Source organism: Solea solea, chromosome 6, assembly GCF_958295425.1.
Source record: "Solea solea chromosome 6, fSolSol10.1, whole genome shotgun sequence".
Classification (NCBI taxonomy): Eukaryota; Metazoa; Chordata; class Actinopteri; order Pleuronectiformes; family Soleidae; genus Solea; species Solea solea.
Window position 1 is genome coordinate 19,660,477 of NC_081139.1, and position 25,337 is coordinate 19,685,813.

Genomic DNA, 25,337 nt, shown 5'->3' on the forward strand with positions numbered 1-25,337 from the left:
AGTTAGGAGCAGCTTTACCTTTAGTCTGTAATTGATACTTTCATAACTGATTAATCTATTGATAATCTTCTCCATTAATACTTATTTTTTTTTTTTTCAGAAAATGTTGAAAATGAAGGAGCAAAGAAACCAGAATATTAACTTTTAAGAAGCTGAAAAATGTCTTGTAAATTAGTTTTATCTATTGGGGAAAAAAATGCTCAAACCAATTACTAAAATAGTTGGGGATTCATTTAGTCATCAATCATTGTAGCCCTAATTAATACTCCTCAGTATTGTAAGTACTGTGTGTACAGTTCACAAACTAACTTTTGTTTCAGCACTGGAAAATCCAAAAGTGTTCAGTTGGAGTTTGACAGCCACTTTATTAGGTACACAGGACACTTAAAGTGGCAGCAGGTGTGTGCTGCTGCTGCTGCTGCTGTAGTCCTGTTTCATGGTTGTGTTCAGAGATGGTCTTGTTCATATCTTTGTTATAACAAGTGGTCATTTCTCTAAATCATCTAGAACCACTGATCATTCTCTGATATCAACTAGGCATTTTCTACCCAGAAAAACGGTTGCTCACTGGATTCTTTCTCTTTCGGATCCGTGCTGTATAAAAACTAGATAAAGGTATTTGTGAAAATCAAATCAAGCCACGTTCAGAGTCACTTAAATTCCATTTCTTCCTCATTCTGATGCTCAGTCATGTCAGTTGGACAGGTTCGTACCTAATGTGTGTAAATGTCTCGGGACTTTGAGCCCCTTGAGTCAACATTGCTCCCCTTTTCCACTTCCTGTCCATCTCTGGTCACTGTCGTCCACCAGGTGGCGTCTATGCGTTATCTGTGGTTGAGGGGGGGAACAAACAGCAGCATTACTTAAAAAGATGAAGTCAAAATAGAATAAAATCAAGACGGTGACATAGTGACATGACTAATTTACATTGTAAATCAAGGAGTGTGGAGATCTTTTGAAGACAGTGTAAACATTTAACAAATAGATGTATAACAGATACAGATAGGTGAGAACAAGTAGATATGTTAACCCAGCGTTCAGCTTAGAACTGGCGCTTACTATTTACGACAGGAAACTGAACGCAACACGCAGGTGGACGTTATACTTTTCATCCATGGCAACTCAAAATGAACCATAATATCAACAGTTACAGCTCAACAAGAGTTAATGATGCTGGTGACGTGTGTTTTAATAGGGTGAGTAGTTGCTTACTCTTGGATGTAACTTTTCTCATTGGACATGACCACATATAAAGACTATAGCAGTCAGAGTAGCTTCAGCTTCCATTAGCTGTACTGGGTATTTGTCAGGCTTGGGAGTGAAGTCTCGTACCTTTGCCCTCCACCTGGAAGTCCTCGGGCAGCAGCTTGTCCTGTCTGCTGCCCAGGCTGAAGGCCAGGAAGGAGAGGACGAGTGAGTCCATGATGCTGATGATGGCCAGGATGTAGGCCCAGCGCACGGTGCAGTTGCCCAGAGTGTATTTGTCGGTTCGCTGGCCACACATTCGCTTCACCTCGTCTGAATCCCAGCCGTCAGGATAGATCATACAGCCAATCACCATGCACGTACCTGACAGAGGGAGACGGGGTAGTTACAGAAATGTGTTTTGATGTTTCTGTGTTTAACGAGTGATTGACGCAGACCTTTAAGGTTTTTAAAAGGTAAAGATCAAACTCTGGCTTTTTATCCACATGTGAGTCAGAGTTAAAGGTGAGTCTGCAGAGTTTTGTGAAACCTCTCACTGCCATCTTGCTTCACTAGTGTAGCGGTCATGCTTCTGCTGTCTCTCCATCAGTCGTGGCGTAAAGTAAACGCATCTTTCTTATGTGTGGTGAGGGAATGTCACCGGGCGACACAAAAACATATCAAATCAAACAAGTGATTTGTTCATATTTAAATGTATGTACTACAGCTTTAAATAAACATTTATGGATAGTTTATTCAGTTTCTGCCAATAAGCCGTCATAAATGCTACACTCTGGACCTTTAATTTGAAAAGATTATAATATAGATTTGGTTTTTTTCGTGTGTGTGTGTGTGTTGCTTAGCAACTCCAGCAAGGTAAACTTGTTCATTCATTATTGACTCAGCAGAGACAGCTGGACTCATCTCTGCATGAAGAGCCATGTTAAACGATCAGGTGACGAGGAGTAACATTAGCGCACACACACACTGATCTCACTTTCACTTTCTGAGCCTCACACACACACTCTCACTTTCTCGACTTCCTAACACTGGGAAGAGCTGATGACACCTGAAAACAATTAGACGTCTGCTGGATGAAAGCATGCCTTTCATGTTCAAACACACACACACACACACACAGACATGGAGCAGGTGTGTTGGTATGAGGAAGGAGACAAGGACATGTCTCAGCTTGTCCACAGGATGAAGCGGCTTCTGTTCAGAAGTGTCAGATTTCAAAAGCACAATCATGTTTCACGTCTCGGTCTCTGTGTTCTACAGATGTTAAAAGATTAAGTTCTTTATTCATATGTCGGTAAATGTTCTCAGTCACCCAGGTCATAATCTTCTTCAGTATTTTAACTCAAGAAAGTCCAGTCACCCACAGCTGACTACTGAAGAAAATTCTTTATTTATAGTATTCGGCTTTTTAGAGTGGTGCTGCTCTGGAAAGTAACTGTACCTCAGTATTGTTATGTTTTCCAGATGAATCCCAATTGGTCAATTAAGTCAATTAAATTTTCTTAGTTAAAAAATATTTACCTGTGTATCTTCTTACTGTGGGAGGAGAGAAAATGTTGTACTTACCCTTTAAAATAGGGGTCTCAAACTCATATGACCTGGTGGGGCCACTGAGTGTCTAGTCTGGTCAGGAGGGGGCGATGAAGTGGAAAAATTGTGATTTAAAACTGATGAGGGCCACATTTAATTGATTGGCAGGCCGCAAGTGGTCCACGGCCCGCGAGTTTGAGACCTCTGCTTTAGAAAATGGACCAAATGAAAAGAGAACAATAGCGATTTTGGTTCACCAGCTGACATTCCCGCTGCACACAGGACGTGATTTTTTGTTTATATTAAGACACACTGAGGACTTGGGTGAATACTTCTTGACCCCGCCCATCTCTGCTCTACTGCTGTATACATACAAACGCTCCAGTCACTTATCGGTTTGGTTTTTCAGATGAAGGACACAGCAAATGACTAATGGAGGTCAAATAATAAATAAAAACAACAACAATGACGCTCAGTGAAAGTTACATACTGCATCTTTAAGTTTTAAACAAGGCTAATCTATTAACTAGTGGGTCAAACCCTGCTCCATCCTCACTGGAGGCCAGCTGCATCCACGCGCAGATCTTGTACACACTCCCCGCGTTGCAGAAGAAGAAGAGGCTGAAGCAGACGATGCTCCCCACCACCAGCAGCATGGAGATACCCACGAAGAACATGGCCGTCTTGAAGGCGCCGGACGGGATGGAGCCGAAGTCGAGCGCGCTCCCTTTGCACGTGAGCTCTGAGGTGAGCGCGTTCCCGATGCAGTAGTGGAAAAGGCCGAAGTATCCGGCCTGAGGCGTGTTCACGCTGTCCCCGATCCAGTAAGGCTGGATGAAGACCACCACCGTGATGACGGCGAACGTGATGGTGAACACGGTCCACAGCACGCCCATGGCGCGCGCGTTGCGCACGTAGTTGGTGTGGTAGATCTTGGCTGCTTCCTGCGCTGGAAGCATGGCCGCTGTTTGTTTGTTTGTTTGTTTGTTTGAAGTGATCAGGTTTGAGCTTCTCCTGTGTTTAAAGCTGTGGAGCCTCAGTCAAGCTTCTCATGCTGCTGGAGCTGGATCACATGTGGTCCTTTAAATCCTGGACAGATCACACACACACACACACACACACACCTGTGAGAGTGATGATGATCACACGTGTCATTGCCACCACTTCAAACACTCAGTGGCGTGAATAGACAATTCAGGATGCAGGGGCTCAGGTTAAAAAAAGGCTACCACCTCATAACTAGGGACAGTGTAGTCTCTAGTTAGAACAAATACTTTGCTACTGTACTTAAGTACAAAATTAATATATCTATACGTTACTGTTATCTGTTATTTACTTTAACTTTTACTGTTATTTAAATTTCGAGCCACTTTTACTCCACTACATTTCCTCTAACTATCTTTGTTACTCGGTAATGAAATCAGAAGCAGAAGAGTTGGTAATGGTCTGTATTTATATAGAGCTTTTCTAATCTAGGCGATTATTTTAACAGTGTGATATAAAGAAAATAAAAGTGTAACTTAAACAAATTTAAAGGTTTTCTTACCTGGTGAGAGGGCAAAAGGTAGCGGCACTATGCTTTCTCTCTCTCACTCTCACTCTCGCTCTCTCCCCCCAGAGGAAGGATGGACATAATGAATGATTAATGGTTAAAAGATCTGCAGAATAGAGTAACACGGCTATCCAGATGGCAGACCAGACAAGTCCTCCTCTCACTTTTAAGGTAATGAATGGTCACTTTCATTTTCTATCTATCTATCTATCTATCTATCTATAATATTTAAAAATAAAAATATGAGAATTCGAACGTCATAACAAGAGAATCCAGATTCTGTCAGATTATAGTGGTTATGGTCCCTAGGGATCATGATAACATGTATGTTTTACAGTCAGACACTGGATGGCGCTAGAGAGCTGCAATTTCACCACATCATCATCACATCAGAGGTGCCCTTGTTCTCTTTTCCTTAAAGGCATCACATGCTGTTTAAGTCTGATCATCCATCCATGTTGTACAGCTTTATCCTCCACATGAATTGACCAAAAATAAGAAGTGTCTTTGATCCTTTGTCTTAATACAACTCAACTGCTTCTTCACAACAACGACCCAGTTTATCTCCAGCTTTTAAAGAAAAGCGCTGTGTTTTTTTCATCTAACAACATTAAATAATTGTGACAAAGTCAAATTTATAACTCTGTTACAGTCACATGTGGGTTGTATTTTCCACAAAGCTTTTCTACAAAATAAGTTAAATTGTCTTGTGTAATCTAATAACCTACATTCCACCATTACATGGTGTTTCATCGTGTCTTTTGTCTTTTATACTGCAGCAATGCTGTAAAGTAGAATTTATCATTCTCTGATAAACCAGAACAGTTGTGACCACATTTGTATGATATTAGCCATAGTTCTGTATAGTATTGTATTGTATTAGCCTCTTTAAATTGATGGTAATGACTTGTAGCTTGTTTAAAGTGACGCTAACACGTTAAACCATAACGACTGTTAGCTTTGTTAGCTTCTTTGATGGTAACAGTAGTGACACATTAAACCATAACATGTTAGCTTCTTCAAAGTTAAGCTAATAGTAGTCACACATTTAAAAATAACAGCAGTTAGCGTCTTTAAATTGATGGTAACAGTAGTGACAGGTTAAACCATAATGACTGTTAGCTTTGTTAGCTTCTTTGATGGTAACAGTAGTGACACATTAAACCATAACATGTTAGCTTCTTCAAAGTTAAGCTAATAGTAGTCACACATTTAAAAATAACAGCAGTTAGCATCTTTAAATTGATGGTAACAGTAGTGACAGGTTAAACCATAATGACTGTTAGCTTTGTTAAGCCTTTTTAAATTGATAGTAAGAGTAATGACGCATTAAACCATAATGACTGTTAGCTTTGTTAAGCTTCTTTAAATTGATGGTAACAGTAATGACAAATTTAGCAGAAAAATTAGCTTTGCTAAACAGGCACGTTTAATTGTTGTGTTTGTAAGTGTTTCATGTGGTTGCTAATTTTGTCTTGTTTACTCACAACTACCACTATGGATAGATATATTGTTAAATGGACTCTAGATCTAAATTTCTCTCATCCAGTTTGCTTGAGAAGGAGCTGTTTGTAGAATTCAAAAATATTATGTTACACTCCATTCATGTTGTCCCCATACCAGGGTCTATAACACCAAAAACAACTGTTAAAGAGTCAATTTTAATGTTTCCATTCAGTACTTTAGACAGAGTATAAAAAATGGATTGATAGATTAGGATGACATCAGAAAGTGTGTATGTTGATGAGCCTGCCCCAGAATCAGATTCTGGGACGTCTGTTCACTCGGCAGCTCCAGTTGATATTTATTTATTACTCTTGATCTTTGAGTGAAACTTTGACACTCAGAAGGTTGATGTATATAGATGTGTTTGTGTGTGTGTGTGGGCACAAGCATGTCGATGCACTTAGCTTTATTAAGCGATACTGCCCCAGTGTGAGAGGAAGGCGCTTTATAATCAGGTTATTTAGGAGTGGCAATTCAATTTTCACAGACAGAATTGAGTGCAATTCTACCTCGCTCTCTCTCTCTCTGTGTTTGTATTTGTTACCTCTTTAGGACCTTTTCTGGTGCAAACACTGACCTTGTGAGGACCTGTTGTCCTCATGAAGACCAAAACCTGGTCCTAATGAGGCAGAACCTAATTTCTGAGGAACTGGTTAAGGTTATGCAGAGGAGGGACAGTGAATATATTGGACAGAGGATGTTGAAGACGAGAGACATGAGGAGCCAGTTTTCCAGCTTTACTCTGGGTTTTATATTCAGCATGTGAGTGTGTGCACATGTCGGCACTTGCTCTGTGAATGCATAATGGGATCTAACACGTTCGTCTCTAATTGAATTCATAAATTATAGTGATCCCAAAAAGACAGTCGATAACACCTGGTCCCACAGTGTCAATGCTGTTTGAGAGAGGAGGAAAAATAATAAACACACATTTCCTGAAGAAGCTGTACCTAAAAAGTGTTGTTATGTATGGGCCACTGGTTCTGTATCATGTGCCATTAACTGTATATTGTCTGTAGGTCAATTTGCTCTGGGAGCCTCGGAGTGCACAAAGAGGCTTTTCTCTTCTGTCGCCTCAGCATCTCTTCCTGTCCCTTCCTTTTCCGTTTTCTTGAGAGTGCCGTTTCCATAGAAACAAGGCCCGGGATGCCCTCAGAGAGAGAGGAGAGAGGAAGTGGCAGAAGAAGAAAAAAAAACTGGCAATATTGTCCTAATTTAATGGTGTTTAATGGTCATTATTGTTGCAGGTTAATCCTGTTAACCTTTAAAATGACTATTTCTGTCCAGTTCTGAAGTGTTTTACTTCAGGAAGTGTGCTTCTCATTTAAATTTCAACCTTCTGACCATTATATGACATAGAATGTGTATAAGGGCTGAGAGATAGATGTAGCCTAGTAAGTAGCAGCTGGCCACCAGGGGGCGACTCTACTAGTTACAAAAAAACTCAGTTCTAATGCTCTTTTTCAGTAAATTGTTCTAAATTTTACTTGATTCATGAAATCTATAAAGAGTTTTCTGTGGAGTTAAAGGTCTCAGTCCTGAGAGTCACATCTTTTTCAATTAAACATGATGTCATTTTTTTATTTGTCTAACAATGACATTACCATTTAGTGAAAAATTGAAGCTAAAGTACAGCACATGTGACTCTGATGCTCTCTGTTTATATGATGCCCTAAATTCTGACTTTGCTACTTTGTCCTATATGGGTCTTTGGTCTGTCCATTTTTGCCTTGTTGAAACTTTTTTTTTTAATCTCATTTTTGACATTATGATCAGATTATTAAACAGTTATTGTTAGACTGATGAATAAAAATACTAGTATGTATATTTACATACGTTGTATGAAATGGAATGAAACCTAGTCCTGGCAACAGGGAGCCATGGAAGGGTCTCTACATTCTCTTTTGTCAGCTGACACAGATGGAGTCCATTAGTCTTTGGTCAGTGTATGTATGTGTGTGTATGTGTGAGTAAAAGCATGCAATGAGCAGGGGACCAAACAACAACAAGTCACTGTTTACTATGTCACATGCACACACACACATTCACAGACTTGTGCAGCTATTTGTCTTAGGCAACTGGCTAAACTTAACCAGTTCCTTAGGTCTCCATGACGACTACTGGTCCAGACCAAGTCAGTGTTTATGCCAGAAAAAGGTCGTAAAGACTAATACAAGCACAGACGCACACTGTCTGCTCTCTGAAGCATCAGTAACTCAGTCAATGGGAGTCACTACCTCCATCACCCAGAGGCTGCAGCAGCCGCTATGATCCACTCTCCACCCTCACCCTCCTCCAGGCTCCAGGCTCCAGCCATTGCTCGGTCACTGCCCAGCAGGAAGCACCAGAGCCTGGTTAAAAGATGGAGGGAAAATGTGGGTCAGTGTTTCGCCGTTGGGTCGAGAGCTGGTATGTGTGTGTGTGTGTGTGTGTGTGTGTGTGTGTGTGTGCCTGCTCTATAGTGGATCATTACTGACCCTGTACTCCTGTTACATTTGCCAGTGACTGGTGATCTGTGAGTAATTATATACAGTGCATGATCAGTACTACAGGCTCTTATATCCTTAAAGTGCAGTATACTGCTTTTTCTGCACAGTGAACACAAAAGACACATGAAGGAGGAGTTAACCTGAAAGAAACATTGACATTATATTATGTAACATCAGATTAAGGACCTGTTCAGACCTGTTATTAACATCAATGCTCAGGTTACATCCATACATCCATACAAAACAGCTGCCTCAGTTTCTGTTTGAAAACACCAAGGCTGCATTATAGTCTGGATGGGCCTTTTAGAAAGGATGACACATTATTTACAGGGCCACACGGTGATGGAGTGGCTAGCATTGTTGCCTCACAGCAAGAACCTCACCAGTTCAGATCCCAGTTCAGTGAATTCTACTGCTAAAAAAACACAGTAGTTTAGTAGTTTGACAGGACAAATGCTTCTTCTCCCCACTCAGCCCTGCGCTGCTGGTGTATACACCTAAACTCTCCCTTTACATCATTTAGTTATGCAGTGTAGCTTTAACATATACGCAGCATTAGGTGATGGGACAAAGCACAGTGGTGAGTGTTTGGGGGGCGGGGGGTCTAATCCTCCCAGGAACCTGCCCCTGCAGCTGACTCACATAAATCCCAAACACATAAGCAGCTCCTCAGTCACACACACGCACGTGTGAAAACACTGACACCGTCACAAATCCCTGCTCACTTCATTAGACCCAGCCACAAATTCTCTGTGTGAGAGGAAACGGATGGAGGCAAAAACAGGAGAGAGAATTCAACTGCATGATTTAAAAAAAAATGTCCTGCTTCCCCCTTCTTCCTTCTTTCTTTCTTTCTTTCTTTCTTTCTTTCTTTATCCAGCCAGTGAGACAGAGAATGTGCGCTCGCGTAATCCAAGCCAATTCAAAGTGTTTTGTTACTGTGAAGAATGGAGGATTACTTTATGGAGCTCCAAAGCCAAATATAGCTGGAAAAGACGTGTGAGGGGATTATAGACACATCAAAGAATCAGGACGGAGGAGACGTTATAGAGTAGGCAAACATATGATGCTCAAAGTTGCTCAACAGATGCTCAACAGAAGTCCATATTTTAGGTTTTTACTTAATTTAATCCAAATTCTGATTGATGGAGATATGGGATTTTCCCTTTATAGTGTATCCTATACACCGTATAGTGTATAATACCACTTTATTAGGTACACCTGCATCTAATCTGATCAGTCAGTTAATGCAGGGAGAGAGTTCAAAGCTCACAGACTCAGGTACCTTGGCAGGAGGTGGTGATGCTGACAGCTTTTCAGGGGAGGCTGGTGGTGTAGATGTCCAGTATGTAGGGGGCACTGATGATCCTTCGTGCTGCAGGGCCTTGATTTTGAAACTCAATGTGTCAGGCGTCCTCTGTAACTAATAATGTGGCCGATGAGTATGCAATGTGTGGGTCACTGTGTGTTTGTGTGTGTGTGTGTGTGTCTGTGTGTGTGTGTCTGTGTGTGTGTGTGTTAGAGGCATTTCACTTTTTCCCAACATCTGAAAAAATGCAGCAAACTGAACACATGCTATAATCATTTAAAGGACCATTATGAAGGACAGTACGCATGCGTGCCTGTGCATAAACACTGACCTTGTCAGGACCAGTAGTCCAAAACCCTGTCCTAATGCAACAGAACCTCAGAACTGGTTAAGTTTAGAGCTTGGATTTGAATTGGTTTGGCATTAACTAGGCATGGTTAAGGTTAGTTATAGCTGTCTAAACAAATGGAAGTCAATGCAGTGTTCTAAGAAGTATGGCTGTGTGTGTCTCTCTCTCCCTCTATGTGTGTGTGTGTGTGTGTGTGTGTGTGTGTGTGTGTGTGTGTGTGTAAGGCATCAAATCCCAGTTGGAAAATGAATTGCTGACTGACAGAACTTGGGGGCGGCTTAAATATTTTTCTTTGTGAATTCCTCTCATGCCGTAAAGTCCTATTTTGTGAATATGCGGCCCCCAAATACTGGGATCATGCAGCAGTTTGGCAAGTGTTAAAGTATCTGCAGGATTGTATAACCCACACAGTCTGGTTATGAAATCTGCTTTTATACTATATTGTATTTGAGTGTTGAGAAGGAGGCGGCGCACGGTGGTACAAATAAACACATGTGAGAAGAAGGAGATGGATTTAAGATATGTTAGGGAAAACAAGTCCAGCCTAATTATGTAATCGTTCATATGACATGGTCTTAAAAGCTCACCAGACAGACCGAGTGTGTGTATGTGTGTGTGCGTGTGTGTGTGTGTGTGTGTGTGTGTTAATGCCCGATGGCTGTTTCCCAGCAGATCCAGCAGGATTTCAGCTTTATCCTCATAACTGAATGATAATCTTGTGCAGAATCCAGGACTGATTCCAGGGAACGTGGCCTGTGCAACTCACTAACATCTCCTCCTGGCCCTGAGGCCTCTCTCTCACACACATACACACACATACACACACACACACGCACACACACACGCACACTCCTGTCAAACTGCTGAACAGCTTTTTTGTGGACGATGTGTTGTATTTTCAGTCATTTTCTGTCTTGACACAAAACAAATAACTTCCTGTGCGCAGTGAGGGAATATCACAAGCTCCAAACTGAGAAACACAGAGTCGTGTGGCGATGATAGCCTTAGTCAGCATTGCTTGGCCTCCTTTAACATTTATTTAAATCTGACAGACATTTTCTTTTGGTATATTTGAAAGTAACACTACAGTTTTAACAAGCAGTGGAACAGATGCACCCATTAAAGTCGCCCCGTTGAGTGTAGATCCACAGTAAATGGTGACATAAACAGAGGGAAAGGATGAACATTAAAGTGACTCAGCCCAAAGAAACAACTCCACTTTCTCCTATTTGTACACCTCTACTCTGACTCAGCAGTATCAGTGAAGTTTAACTTCCCACCAAAACCCTCAAGCAAACCGACCACATCTCCCCCTCCACCTGAAACATAACAAACCTCTGCATTAGTTACAACTGTAGGGGAGGAAATATCTACCGCCAAGTAACAATCTCTCCCCAAGAAGTATTCTGTCTTTCCGGCGTTAGCAAGAGGTTTTCCAAAGTAAAGTAAAGTATAGTAAATATTTATTCAATCTGACTCCATTTAAACAACAATTAACTTTACTTTTAAATATTGTGGGAATTAAAGTTAACCAGTCATTTAAAATGTAAACCCTTTAAGAATTCAGTCCTATTGTCAAGAAATCTGACACTGGTCTAGTTCAGGGATGGTTTATATTATAAAAACCACTCAGTGACCTTTTTCCACATAGAAGATTAGCCCTAATGCCTAGGTTGAAGTATTCAGAGGTCAGAAATGTAACTCAACAGTTTACAGGACATAATACTCAATCTTTTCTATTCAACTCAGAGGTGAAGGGTATAGCCCTTGTTGAACATGGAAGAATAGCCGAGACACCTGGGTTGAAGTATTCAGAGGTCAGAAATGTAACACAACAGTTTACAGGACATGATACTCAATCTTTTCTATTCAACTCAGAGGTGGAGGGTATGAGTGTTAAATCTCACCATATAACTAGACTAAATAAATCTTCAATAACAGATTCCTAACTATTCAGAACAAAAGTCTCAACAAGGCAATATTAGAAATGAAGGGTTAACATACCAGTTTATTGAAATGTCCAGTGGTAGAAAATACAGCCAGGAAGTTGTATGACACACAGTTGATGTGTGGGAGCTTCTGTTAAGCAGTCCAACTCCCTGGTCACTGGGAGCTCTGTCCCTTATATCCAAGATCCCCCACCAGAATACAGACACTTTACATTTACATATCCATTGTGATTTACTCAGGAAGGCTATTTCCTTCTGGGGACCTTTTACTCACCATGGGGTCTTTTCACATGACAATTGAGCCACCTTGACTTGTCTACTTCCTGCACTGAGACACACTTCAAACAAGACAATGTTTACACTTCAGAGTGGTGGGACTGTCCCCACTGATGAGGTTTGAACCAAGTTGATTAATTCATTTACAGATAATCAAAGAGCATAATATACAGAGTGATGACGTTTCGTCTATTGTCTCCAGGGTGTGGTCTCACTGTCTTACACAACCTTTGACCTGAAGGTGTTTAAAATGGAGGCCCCTCCTCCCCGTTATGGGAAACGTCTGCCAGTGTTTATGGCAGTTTAAAGTGACCTCACATGTCGCCGACGCCTGCAGGTTTATTCATATGTAGGTGTGTCCGTGGGCGGGGCCGCGCGCGGGGCATGTTGAGCCCTATTATTGGTTTGTAGTACTGAGAGAAGGCGGGGCTAAATGGGCAATTGGCCGAAGAAGCTGTCATTCAAACGCGATTATGCTGCTTTCAGGGACTGCACGTATTTTTGTGTTATCAAACCAAGTACAGTAAAAAAGCAACAACTCTCCTTGTTATTTTTTGACACTTATTCAGTTATATCTACACAAATATTGTATTTAAGTACAATTTAGTCATGTTTGATTAATAATATCTTTTTTTTCTTTCTACAGAAGTAGAATCAAATCAAGTGTCAAGCATACAGGAAGTTCAACTCTGGTTTCCCTGGTACAGGTTAATTAAATATTTATTATTTTCCATAGAAACTGTAAATTATTTTTCAATTTATTGTTAAAGATTAATCCACATTGTAAATAAATAATTACATTACATTACATGTCATTTAGCAGACGCTTTTATCCAAAGCGCTGAGTAAAATCAGCCAGGGGTGGAGTCGAAACTTGTGACCATTGCGACAATGATGTCTTTCGCACACAGGGTACCAGTCTTAACCACTGAGCCACTCCACCCCCGTAATAACTATAACAATAAAGTAATGCAAAAATATATCACTAAAAGGGGGCATTCTGCTTAAAAATTTGCATGCACTGTATGTACTTTGCTTGTAATTTCAGATTTTCTCTGTATCAGTTGATTTTACTTGCCAGGAGAAGTGCTTCATATTCTGTGTCTCTGTCTCTTGTGGCTGTGAATGAGACTTTCCGTGGTTGGAAAACATTCAGCATCCCACTGGGCTTCAAACTCAAGATTCTTGGGGTTTGGAGAGAAATGAGGGTCTGGAGAAGCTGCACAGTCGCAGTGGAAGGAATGCATTAATTCATGTCTTTGGAGATTGGACTAAAAGTCATAATATCTTTGCTTGGATGCTGCATTTGGTGCCAATGTGACTAATTGCAACTTTACAAACCATAACTCAGCATACCAATGAATTCTCTGACCCCTATGTGTCTCTTTTAGTCAAGAAACTTCTCAAAACGCAGACCTGTGGTGCCTCAGCCTGAGTTAGAGATGATAATTCATGTCTTTGTATCTTCCTGACAGGGCTAATGCAACACCTTGTTCATATTTCTCAGAAAAACATCTCTGAATTGTCTGAAAAAGCTGCTGCAAGGCTGTTAACCAGGTCCAGCCAGAGGCCTTGCATCAAACCCATAACCACAAGATCTGGAATTAAATTTAAAATTCTAACTCTCACTTATAAAGCCCTGCAAACTCAGTGGTAGAGTGGGTCGTCTTTCAACTTGAAGGTTGTGGGTTCGATTCCTGACTCTGCTAGTCTATGTACTGATGTGTCCTTGGGCAAGACACTTCACCCCCCATTGCTCATGGCAGTGTGTGAATGGGTAACAAAGATAAGAAAGTGATAGAAAGTATGGGTGAATGGCAAAACTGAGTGGTGATCATCAAGACTTGGAATTTGCGATATAAAAACAAAACATTAACCACTTAGTTAATAACAAATGAATGTGTGATCACAGCTTGTAGTTACCTTATTATTCATGGCTAAATGATCATTTGAGATCACAAGACAGATTACTATTATAAGTCAGGGGTCTCAAACTCAAATGATGACCACTGAGTGTCTAGTTTGGTCAGAGAGGGCCAGTCAAATGAAAACAAAAATCCAACTTTTTGAGAAAAAGATATAGAAATAATAATATTTATGATGATATTTGACATAATTTCAAAATAAAAGTGTTTGTTTTGATAGGGAACAATAAATAGTTCACAATATGAACGTATTTATGACGCACAATTAATCTATTAATAAACAAAAACACACAGCGATTATATATATTGATATTAAGTGGGTTGCGTGCTGCGAGTTTGAGACCTGTGCTGTGAAGGGAAAGTTTCCGACGGTCCGTGAAGGCAGCGTGACCACCTCCAGTTTACTGTCTCGGCTCATTCAGCGTGAGAAGACAGAGAGACACAGACACTCACTCAGTCCTACGTTCACGCTCTTGAAACAGGATGTAGCGACAGAGACTGAACTCAAAAAGACGAGAGACAGAGAAAGGAAACAGAGGGTTTAAAACTGTGATGTTGACAATTAACAAAATGCGAGCTGCTGCGGAGGTGAAGGAGAACAGTAACGAGAAGGAGAAGAAGGAGAAGACAGTGGAGATGAGGCAGCAGCAGCAGCAGGAGGAGGAGGTCACCGCTGCCGCCAGGTCCTGACGGCTGCTCCCGCTGACCTGAGACAACCACACACTCACACACACACACACTGAAAACCTAACACAGCAGAAATAACCCACATCTCGTCCGTGGACATTGCAGAGCGATAATGGCGAGCCAGAGTGACTGTTGTGTGAAGGTTGCTTTGAGGTAAGTGTGTGTCTGTCTGTGAATGTGCCGAGCTGAGCACACACCACATTGTCTGTGTGTCTCCTGGCGATCAATTAAACGCATCTCACACACACACAATCCCCACTCTCTGTATGAGCTGCACATACAAACATGCAGCACCTTGTTTTGTGAATGTGAGGCATGGGCGGTGCTCTGCACTGTATTGATAAGGCTCAGAACATGCATGCATGTGCCGCACGCTATCTTATTTTCATGTCACAGAGCAGAAGTCATCTTATTTGGTGTGAAGGAGTGACATGGACATGGGAATAGAAGAGGCGTTTCATATTATTTATTATAAAAATATTCCTCTGTGGTTCATGTGGACAATTTAAAAAGTAAGATATAACCTTACATTTTAACCTAAAGGTGAATTTAGCAACTGCAAACCTTTTATAAATGTATCTAAAAAAAATAATCAAGCTGGTTGAAATACAAACCTCTGCACAACGTTCTCAGAACGTTCTCTTTTAGTTGTAAAAGAAATAACCAAAATACAACCAAATGGGAATGTTGCGTGAAAACAACCGTGCAACCACAGGAGAGCGTTTCAGTTTTTGGTTCCCTCAACGTTTAGGGAACGCTAGGATCTAACCCTGAGGGAACGTTCTCTAAACAAAGTTTTTAGTTTGGTTGTAACCTTACGTGTTAGTAGGGAGTGAAGGAATATACCCTACTAACACACAACGGTCACATAACATTCCCTAAACGTTAAGGGAACCAAAAACTGAAACGTTCTCCTGTGGTTGCGCCGTGGTATCCACACAACATTCTAAAACAAAACAACTAAAAGAGAATGTTCTGAGAATGGATTAAAGTTATCGTGTCATTCAATTCCAGGACACATCGCAATAAATTGCACTTTGAATTTAGTATTAGGGTGGGTAAAATATCAACAACTAATACCAATTAATCTGCACAGTATTTCTTAAAACCAAAATGAGTGTCAAATAGGGATGTAACGATTACCGGTATGCCGATAAACCGCGGTAAAATTCGCGACGGTTATCATACCGTTTCAAATTTTAATTATCGTTAAAACCGTGATTGATTTCCGCAACTGATTACCGAAAAACTCAGTGATACTGCTAATTTCCTGGAGAAGCAGCAGCACCTGAACGGCACTCGCTCAAGCGGGCGCGCATGCGCAGTTTGCACTGTCTGTCCAGCGACAACACGGCTGAAGCCACCTGCGCTCCAGAGATTACCCCCCCCCCCCCCCCGTAAGATCAGAAGTCTGGACATATTTTGTATTTTTAAAGGATGTTGAGGGTAAACTAATTGAAGACAATCAATCCTTGTGCAGAAAATGCAAAAAAAAATCTCCGCGAAGCCACTTACAATATGATGAGCCATCTCCGTGACCACCACACACACAACTTTTCAGCGAGTAAGTCAACAAAAACGGGATTTCGGAATAGTGGGAAACGTCATGGTTTGTCTCGCGAAAGCGAGTAGTGTGCAGACGACACATACCGTAGCAGACCAAAATGTGTTTGTTTCTGTGTTTTTTTATTTAATTTTTATGCTGTGTACGACCGCTGCTACTTAATTATTATCCGACACAGAGTGAGGACCTGTGTGTGTGTGTGTGTGTGTGTCAGTCAGTCAGATGATAATTATTATTATTATTATTATTATTATTATTATTATTAATAATCATAATAATAATAATAATGATAATAATAATAATCATATAATATAAAATATCTTTTTTTAAATAAAACTTGGTTAAAAGATTTCAGTGTGTGTGTTCAGTACTTTTGGAACATTTTGAACACATCTAACAATACCGTGATAATATTGATAACCGTGATAATTTTGGTCACGATAACCGTGATATGAAATTTTCATATCGTTACATCTCTAGTGTCAAATTACCATTTTTTGGGGAAAATTCGACTTCATGACCTTGAAAATTCTGAGTTTAGATGAAAAATGGAACACACCTTAAGGGTTAGGGAGGTGAAGCTTTGACGTCATTGTTTTCCCAAAGTTGCATATTAGTCGTATCCATGAAAACTGGGACCAGTTTTCCAAAAATATCATTTTAGGGCTTCCAACAAGCCAGTTACATTTGGATAAAAAAAACCCAGATGCGATGCAAAACTTTTGCGGAATCCCGTGTGTTTTGGCCCTTAAAGGATTAACATGCTGTTAATTACTGTGTCTGATTAATCAAAGTCTGATTCAGACTCACAGTTGAACCACTTAAGTCCATTTATTTTATTCCCAAATTGAATAGAAACATAATTTCCACAGCATCCACATCTGTAAATTAGCTGTGGCATCAGTGGTTAAAAAACTGTTTTCCCCCATCCGGGTGAAACACCTGACTTGACAAGAAAGGTTCCTACCTAATGTACAATGACCGCTAATTACCCCTGAGACCAACACCTTTATAAAAAGTACATAAATCATTTTCTGCTCTTATATTGGACACACTGGACCTTCTTTAGAAGCTGAAAAAGTGTTATATCGTGTTTAGAGAAATCCTGAGATGTGTGTTGTTCTCTTGCTTTGTGTAAACTGCACCTAAAGCTCTGGCAGCACAGCAGCTTTATTTATTTCGGATCTATAAGAGGAGATGAAAGTGAGCCTATAGACTGTGTGAGCCAAGTCTGAATGCAGATTGAAAGAGGAAGTGTTTTACATACATGTGCTGGCGTCTGCTGGGTGGCAGTGTATGAAATTGGAAGGTTTGACTTGAGTGTGACGGTGTGTGGGTCTGTAATCATGCTCATTTTACAGTGTGTAAAACTGAGGCAGTGGTCTTTTAACTCAGCAACTCCCAAGCTCTTTCCCATCAGCTAATGATTCCTGATGAACTTGCACTGCGTCTTGGTCACAGTCCTGGCTGAATGTAGACCAATAAACCCTCTGTCATTGTGACAATGTGAAGCAGCTGCTGCAAAATGGAAGTCAAACTCATCTGTTATTTCCACATGTGTTATGTCTTTAAGGACCGAGCCCAGGTAGCAGACTGTACGGTTCAGTTTGGCACAGTACAGTATGGTTACAGGCTTGCCTTTCAACTGAGAACAGTGCCTTTACTTTGTAGGCGGAATGTGGGCTGTGCCACATTGCTGTGTCAGCGAGATACATAACGTGAAGTTGTACCGGTGCGACAATGAAAGGTGACATTGAACGCGACACAGGAGACAACAATGGAGGACATCCAGCAGCTTTTTTTCCCCCATCGGTTTGTGGCTGTTTGTCTCAACAAGACGTCAAACTTTGTATGAGAATAGACCTGCAGCCAGTGAAATGCTAGTTGCTAGGAGTGATGTTGTTCTTAATCAGTTGACTGTTGGGCTCCACCTGGACTATACCATTTTACTCAGATGCTATCAGGTGTTATTTTGGTACTGTTCCGAATGGAAACACCAAAAAAAAGAAATGTATCGTACCAAACTGAACCATTCCCAGAATTGGATCAGATATGGTTTAATATAACTGGGCCACTTGAGTTGCATCGTAGGTTCACATCCAGATCCGTTAGTAACAAATGTACCACAACTTTACCAAAGTCAAAGACAATATTGGGGCCATATTTCATTAATTAGTTCATTCATATTCTATCACTTTCTCCTCCACATAGGGGGTTGTGGGGCCACTGGAGCCATATTTATTTGTATATTATTGTTATATTCGAGACACTGAAGGCTTACATGCACATCAGCCAATATCAATTTAGCCAAAGTGTAATTTGCCCGAAGTGGCCTATATTATATATATGTTTAAAAAGTCAACATTGGGCCACTCACATGTGGGCAGTCAATGGCCATTTGGAAGGGAATTGGGCTTGTAAGCTTTGGTCAGCTTATGCTGTGTGTAAATGTACTTTATAAATTAAATTTACTTACTTACTTACTTACTAAATGGAGGGTGGGTGGTTCAAATTCTAGTACCCGTCAAAGGCTGGGGTGCCCAAGAACAAGATATCCAACGGCTTTGGGTATCTTGAAGAAGAAGGTGACTCACATTCTTCTGAAGATATTAGGGTCATATTAATTATTTATGACATGGCCCACTGTAGGGAGACCTCCAGATTTAAATATTCCCAAGAGCACGGCATATTTACCAAAACAGACCCACGTGTGTTTAAGAATATTCGGGCCACATTTGCCATTTCATCCCATTTGTCTGTTCCAGATGAAAGCCTGCAGTGGCCCACATCAGGATGCTGTCATGGGTGTGTACCCTTCTCTCACTGGGATCCAGTGATTGAACATAACAGGGCTAAAGAATGTACAGTGCCTTGTGTCTGATGGCCCCAGGGGAGGGTTGAAAGTGAAATGTCAGTCAGACGCTGAGAGAATCTCTTTTGTGTGTGTTCACAATGACAACTGTTACAGGAAGTGGGTCAGGAGGGGTCGGAAAATAAGACGAGAGAGAGACAGCTGGTGGCTGCTGATGCTCAACTAAAGTTATTGATTTATCCTTTAGATTGACTCGGAGGATCTTTGAGTGAACCTGAATGCGTGGACGGATGACACTGCACAGAACACGTGTTCTTATGTTGGTGTTCACACCATCTTCAGTAAACTCACATTGAAAGCTCCAGTGTGTAACTTTGGCTGTTTTTTTTGTTATTTGTAACATAATTTGTCTGCCGTCTCCTGTGTTTTCAGTCGTACTCCAACTTTTTTCGCAGCCGTTTTGTTTCACTAACGCATCGTTGCTGTTGCCTTCGTCTGTCTTGACATAAAATAAATCACTTCCTGTGTGCGACACCACACAGGAAGTGTCAGAGCGCGACTCTTACAGACATTTGCTTACATTTGAAAGTCACACACTGCCGCGAACCAATACTTCACAACAGTTTGTCTCATTATATTTGCTGCACTGCACACATAGACTGCTCTGCTAGTCTATGTGCCCTTGAGCAAGACACTTAATCCCATGTTGTTGCATGTGAATGGCAAAACTGTAGAGTAAAGCAGCTCAACAAGACTAGAAAAGCTCTATATAAATACAGACCATTAGACCACTTTTTCTTCTGATCGTATTTGGTAGTAACAAAGATAGTTTGAGGAAATGTAGGGGAGGAAAGTTACAAGTTGTTAGATTTTATAGATAACAAAGTACAGATAAGTGAATTTTGTACTTTAGTACAGTAACAAAGTATTTGTACTCCGTTACATTACAGCGCTGGATCTGTGTGTGTGTGTGTGTGTGTGTGTGTGTGTGTGTGTGTATTTACAAGGCCTATGAGTGCCACCAAAAGTGTCTTGTGTGTTTGACAGGAAATCTGAAGCACACAAATAAACACATGGAGAAGGATAACTTCCTGCTGCAAAAAGCGACGCTTTTCCCCGTGTCCACGCTTTTTCCCAGAGAAAGTCGGCCGCTGATAAGAGAGACTGGTGTGTTTTTAATTGCTCTCATGTTGAGCTGCTCCTCCTCTGCGTCAAGGAGAAGCGAGTCTCTGAGAGGCTTTTGTGTGCATGCATGAGTGTCTTTTAGAGGGCAATGAGGTTGTCATGAGGGGCAACCAACACACACACAGCCTGAGTCGCCAGCATCCATTTCCTGACTGTCTGCACTGTTTTTCCTAAACAATGTCCACATAACCTCTGTGACCTACAATCCTGCAGCCTGGCCCGACTGCCCCGAAGAACACACTTATTGGGATACTTGAGGGTTTTGCAGTGTGGTTGTCTGAGTTGTTGACACAATGTCAACAATGACTTTGCCAAGTGAGATTCAGCAAAAGACTCCCCTCATGAAATCGACTCATATTCGATATCTTAGGACTATGTTGTTGCTGTATCTTGTTGTTTTAGTCCCTTTTCTGTCTGGGAAAATTAAGCGTATAAACGACTCCCTCCCCCAAACCAAAGTCCATAGAGAAAATCAGAATTCTTTAGCTTGTGGGGACACAGGAGCCTCTGGTCTACTGCTGCTTTGTTTGCTAAGTTTTTGAGGCTTATATATAATCTGAACCAGGGACTTCAAACACCGAGTCCCAAGAAAACACATTTGAATTTACTGATGAAGGCAATAGTGGATTAGCGACTCCTGAGGCTGTGATGTAAAATCGCTGTTTTTCTCTATGGACTTTGGTGCCTGCAGAGAGTGGTGTACAAACACATGTTTTCAGCCGGAAAAGGCTGTCTACCTGCAGGAAATGGTTTAGTTTATTGTCTGGGTAGATAGAAAGACACATTTTTATAAATCTAGAGAAAACAACATACTTAAAAACCAAGCTGGTTCTGGGAGGTGACGGGCTGTTGCCACAGATCTAGTAGTATCTGCTGCAACAGCCCATTACCTCCCAGAACAGTATAAGATGTATAGGAGTTAGACTTTTTGTTACATTTTAACGTTGGGTTTACAGATACCGTTGAAAATGGCTGTGTTCAGTTAAAGTAAGTCAGGGCAGTGTCACAGCGAGCCAACATGCACCATGACATTGACGAAGCTAAATGGAACTGGCCGTCACTCATTTGATTATTTACGCCTGTGCTTTTTCTGCCTGACCTATAAACACGTCTGTCATGAAAAAATGTAGACTCCTACGTTTCACCCATTTCTCCTCACACACGCAGGTTTGCGCAGCTATTCTTCTCAGTACACTGCATTGACCTCCATTCATTTAAACAGCCTAAACAAAGAGTTATCCCCAACCTTTACCACCTTAACCTGTTAATGCTTAAAAGTAACGGTAAACCTAACCACAATTCAAATTTTAGCCGTAATCTTTAGCTAGTTCTGCCTCATTAGGACTAGATTTTGGTCTCCTTGAGGACTATTGGTCCTGACAAGGTTGGCGTTTATGCCAGAAAAGGTCCTGAAGAGGTAACACATACGAGTACACACACACACACACACACACACACACACACACACACTATCCTCTGACAGACACATGTACAGAACTTGCAGTTTCACTTCACGTCATACCTCCTCTTACTTTTGCTGGGATTGTCTGTTGAGTGCTGCGTTTGCCAGAGATTGATATCGTAACACTTGGACTGCCTCTGCCATACTATAAATGTCAATAATTCACTTTCTGTGTGTTTGTGTGCAGGTACTTAGGGTGTAACTCGTCATGTGAGCATTGTGTGAATTTCCAGTTTTATTTCAATCGTCATTCGCTCCTTCTGTCACTAAAGCTCTTTCCACCTTTCAGATGAGCGAAGGACTTGTCTCGCGCTAAAGTGCTAAGTCAGCCCGTGTATTAATAGACACAAAGACAAGTCTGTTAAGTGCCGTCGTGGTCTTTGACCTTGTGATTGCAGCGGCTCTACTTGCTGTCTAATTTGAGCTTTGTTGCCAGAACAGTGACCCGGGGACTTGCCAATAAGGTGATTTTTGGCATGTTTCATGGATTTGTGGTTCAAGATAATGAGAGTGAGAGGGAATAGAAAACAGCTCTGGAAGTGGAGTACACAATATTCAGTGTTCTTTCACGACCTGTAGTTGGATGATTGGATCTGTTTTTACCGTTCTGACGCAGAACACTTTGGCTTCAGGGTTTCACAAGATTAGCTGAGTCAAATATGAGCTTGTTCCTTTTAGATCCTCTGCTGATGCGTTGATCAGACAATTTCAGAAACAGAAACAAAAAACTAGCTCTAAGGGCCTGTACACAAGATAATCCACAAAAGTTTTGTATCATATCATATTGGCTTTTTATCCCGACAGAACAATCTTTTTGAAAATGGCACTCTTGTGTTTTTGTGTACAAATTGTGTAACTTTGGGCAAACCTCTCTAACCTAACGTTTCATGTCTTCTTCTCCATCTTTGGTGTATTTCTGTATGAATGTTACAGTGCCTCATACAGGCCTTTTGAGGGTGTTCTGGGGGTGGGTTTGTACGTATGAAGACATTTTTTGAAGCTATGCTGTGTTAGGAAAACCTTTTTTTTTTAAAAAAAAGCAAAAGATCATATAGGGAAAGTTCTGTTTCCTTGTGGAGAAGACCAAACACTGGCTTCAAAACAAACAGGAGTAAGTGGAATACAACTTGCGGAAGAGGCCCCTCACAGCTGATACACAAAGGCTTTTAATGGGTGATTTAAAAAAAAAAAAAAAAAAAGAAGGTGGTGTTTTGTTGTTGGACGTATGTCCTGTGCAGGCTACCAGTCTCGCCTGTTTCCTGTGTGTGTTAATAGTTTGCCACGCAGGCTCTGTCTGGGTTACACACCTCCCCGGGGGGTTGCCTTTAAAATGTCAGGACTTTGGTCAGAAACATCTGTTTGCATTTGTGTAAGCATACAACAGGCCGTCAACCTATAGTGCAAACTGTAGCATGTACTGGGTTGTGCTTGATGTTTTCATGAGAGCATTTTTAACACGTAGTCTCAACATTCATCGGGTTTACAGTAAAAGTGAAAACGGTGTCGCCTTGTTGATGGGAGTTACCGCTGAGTTTCTTTCTAATCGCTAATTTGGCTTCAAACGAGGGAAGAGGAGCAGGAAACATGACAGAGCACACACCCTAGTTGGCTGCCCGATGCTGTGCATCACTTCCTCCTCACGTTGGCCTGCTGGTTTCATGCTTTGTGTTTTTTTGTTTTGTTTTTTTGTTATTGTCCTTTGAAGATAAGAGACCTAACAGTTCTGCGTGAAAGCCTTTTGTGTCAAGATTGCAATGTGTCTGACTTTACTACCGCTGAGAGGCGTCCTCTGATGTGAGTTACTGGTGAAACATGCAAGAATCAAGAACAATTCTAGGCTTAAAAAGAGATATTTTTGTTCACTGAAGCGTCTTTCGTGCTAAAATAACCAGGATTCTTTGAACCTTGGTGAAGCTGCTAAAAAAGGAGATCTTGCCAGTGGTTATTCTGCCCTGTGGTGTTTTTTATTTTTCTCCCCTGCATCATCCGTCCAAGAAATATGATGTCAAATATGAGTTGGATAAAGAGGAAAACAACACAATGGAGGCCAGTGGCAATGTCACAGTGAATGGTTTTAAGGTGCCAATAAAACAACATACAATGCAGTGTCCCAAGGTGGAAAAAATAAGGTTTGCTAAAAGCATTCATGGCTAATGCCCAAAAGATGAAGTGTTGCACCATAAATGATGCTGGAATTTGTATCACTGCTAAATATGAAACAGACAGAGAAGAAATGAGTGTACTCACTCGCCAAATGGAGCTAGATACCATTCAAAACCAGCGTGCATTTCATTAAACACATTTCCATTGGTCAAAAACCTGTTTAAACCCTGGATTAAATGTGTTTCTGCACCAGTGGGGTCGAGTTCTAACAGTAGAGGTGTTTCATAATCAGGCTGTGCACAGTTAATGGGCTTTACCAACAGATTGTTGCTGTCCAGGGAGGTGAACATGGTCTGTTGTGGTCACTAGGCTGCACTTCTTAATCCTGGTTTCCAAACAGTGATGAAAACTCTTCTAGTGAAGCACCATATGACAGATGAATAATACTCTGGAACTCTTTGATAGTGTTTATGAGATGGTTGAGATGATTACCGTCCACACACAAGGCAACAGACAAATACAGAGTCCGTTTGGTGACTGTTGGTAAGGACACAGGTGCTTGTCTTCAGAGCTGCTGTTGGTGCTTTTCACAATAAGAACCCCTGCATTGATAAATACTATAGATTAAGGATGATCACTGTTCTCATCTTTGTTTTGGATACAGATTTATGCAGTTCTTCCTTTGTGTTGTGGTGATAAGGAGACTGACAGAGAGAGATCAAGCCATTCAGTGGAGCAATAAAAACATGGATGGTGTCGCCATCAGTTTAAACATCACACTGATGCACATTTAATCCAGAACGTTGTCTATTTCGGCTTTAAATCGATCATATTTGTGAACATGGGCTTTGTTGTTAGGTTGAGAAACTACTGTGTTGATGAACTTCTCCCCGAGCATCAGCTGTCCTGAAACGCTGTCCTGCCGTTGCACAATGACTTCCTGTAAAGCTGCTGGTGGACTATTCACACTTCCTGTTACTGTCCCTATTTTGAAACTGCTGTTGCGTCTGTTGACAGGAGGATTGAGTTGATGGTAAACACTTGACAAAGCACGACACTGAAATTGAATGAATATTTTATTTTTTTGTGTCACGCACGTAAGTTGATAAGGGGCTTTTCACACGAAAGCAAGTCCAGTTGAAAGTATTAGTTTTATCGTATCGATGCCACCCTTGCTCGTTCTTGTAGACAAAAACGCTACTTTGGCAAAATGTTGTTTGATCTACATCCTTAGTCGACCTGGCTTTCTTCATACTGTCTCTGCGATTGTATACATTGTAATGTATACAATTTATTTATCTTCTCCGACGTCGGTGTACTTTCTGCAGCATCGCTACAGTGCCACTTACAGGCCTGGCATATGTACTACAGCGTTTAGAGTCATTTGAGGAGATTTTGGTGCGGACGAATATTTCCAAAAACGATAGTTTTGA

At 41.1% G+C, this 25,337-nt stretch overlaps 2 protein-coding genes across 11 annotated transcripts in view; one reads left to right on the forward strand and one right to left on the reverse strand.

Annotated features, from left to right (window-relative positions):
- Positions 1-345: 345 nt before the first annotated feature.
- On the reverse strand, positions 346-12,287 carry lhfpl5a (LHFPL tetraspan subfamily member 5a). 6 transcript variants are annotated; one of them, XM_058631734.1, is made up of 6 exons: positions 9,569-9,658; positions 8,032-8,145; positions 4,283-4,394; positions 3,293-3,825; positions 1,333-1,569; positions 346-828 (listed from the first exon to the last, which is right to left on the reverse strand). In XM_058631734.1, the coding sequence occupies exons 4-6, from the start codon at positions 3,693-3,695 to the stop codon at positions 818-820; spliced, it is 651 nt and encodes a 216-aa protein (XP_058487717.1). In that variant the 5' UTR covers positions 3,696-3,825; positions 4,283-4,394; positions 8,032-8,145; positions 9,569-9,658; the 3' UTR covers positions 346-817. The 6 variants fall into 6 exon arrangements, with proteins under 6 accessions (XP_058487717.1, XP_058487718.1, XP_058487719.1 ...); XM_058631735.1 differs by lacking the exon at positions 4,283-4,394 and adding an exon at positions 8,272-8,307 and having other exon boundaries at positions 9,569-9,652; XM_058631736.1 differs by lacking the exons at positions 4,283-4,394; positions 9,569-9,658 and adding an exon at positions 11,946-12,287.
- A 2,233-nt stretch (positions 12,288-14,520) lies between these two features.
- The window catches only part of kif21b (kinesin family member 21B), an 82,225-nt gene continuing 71,408 nt past the window's right edge, over positions 14,521-25,337 (forward strand). For all 5 annotated transcript variants that reach the window (XM_058630855.1, XM_058630856.1, XM_058630851.1 and 2 more), the window contains exon 1: positions 14,521-14,931. In XM_058630855.1, the coding sequence (XP_058486838.1) occupies positions 14,891-14,931 (41 nt within the window). In that variant the 5' untranslated portion in view covers positions 14,521-14,890. The remainder of the gene's footprint in view (positions 14,932-25,337) is intronic.

Excerpts from the sequence above, each read along its gene's own strand:
- lhfpl5a (XM_058631739.1), bottom strand. The coding sequence starts at position 3,695 with ATGCTTCCAGCGCAGGAAGCAGCCAAGATCTACCACACCAACTACGTG. Across the intron at positions 1,570-3,292 it reads GTGGATGCAGCTGGCCTCCA|GTACGTGCATGGTGATTGGC; the intron begins GTGAGGATGGAG and ends TCCCTCTGTCAG.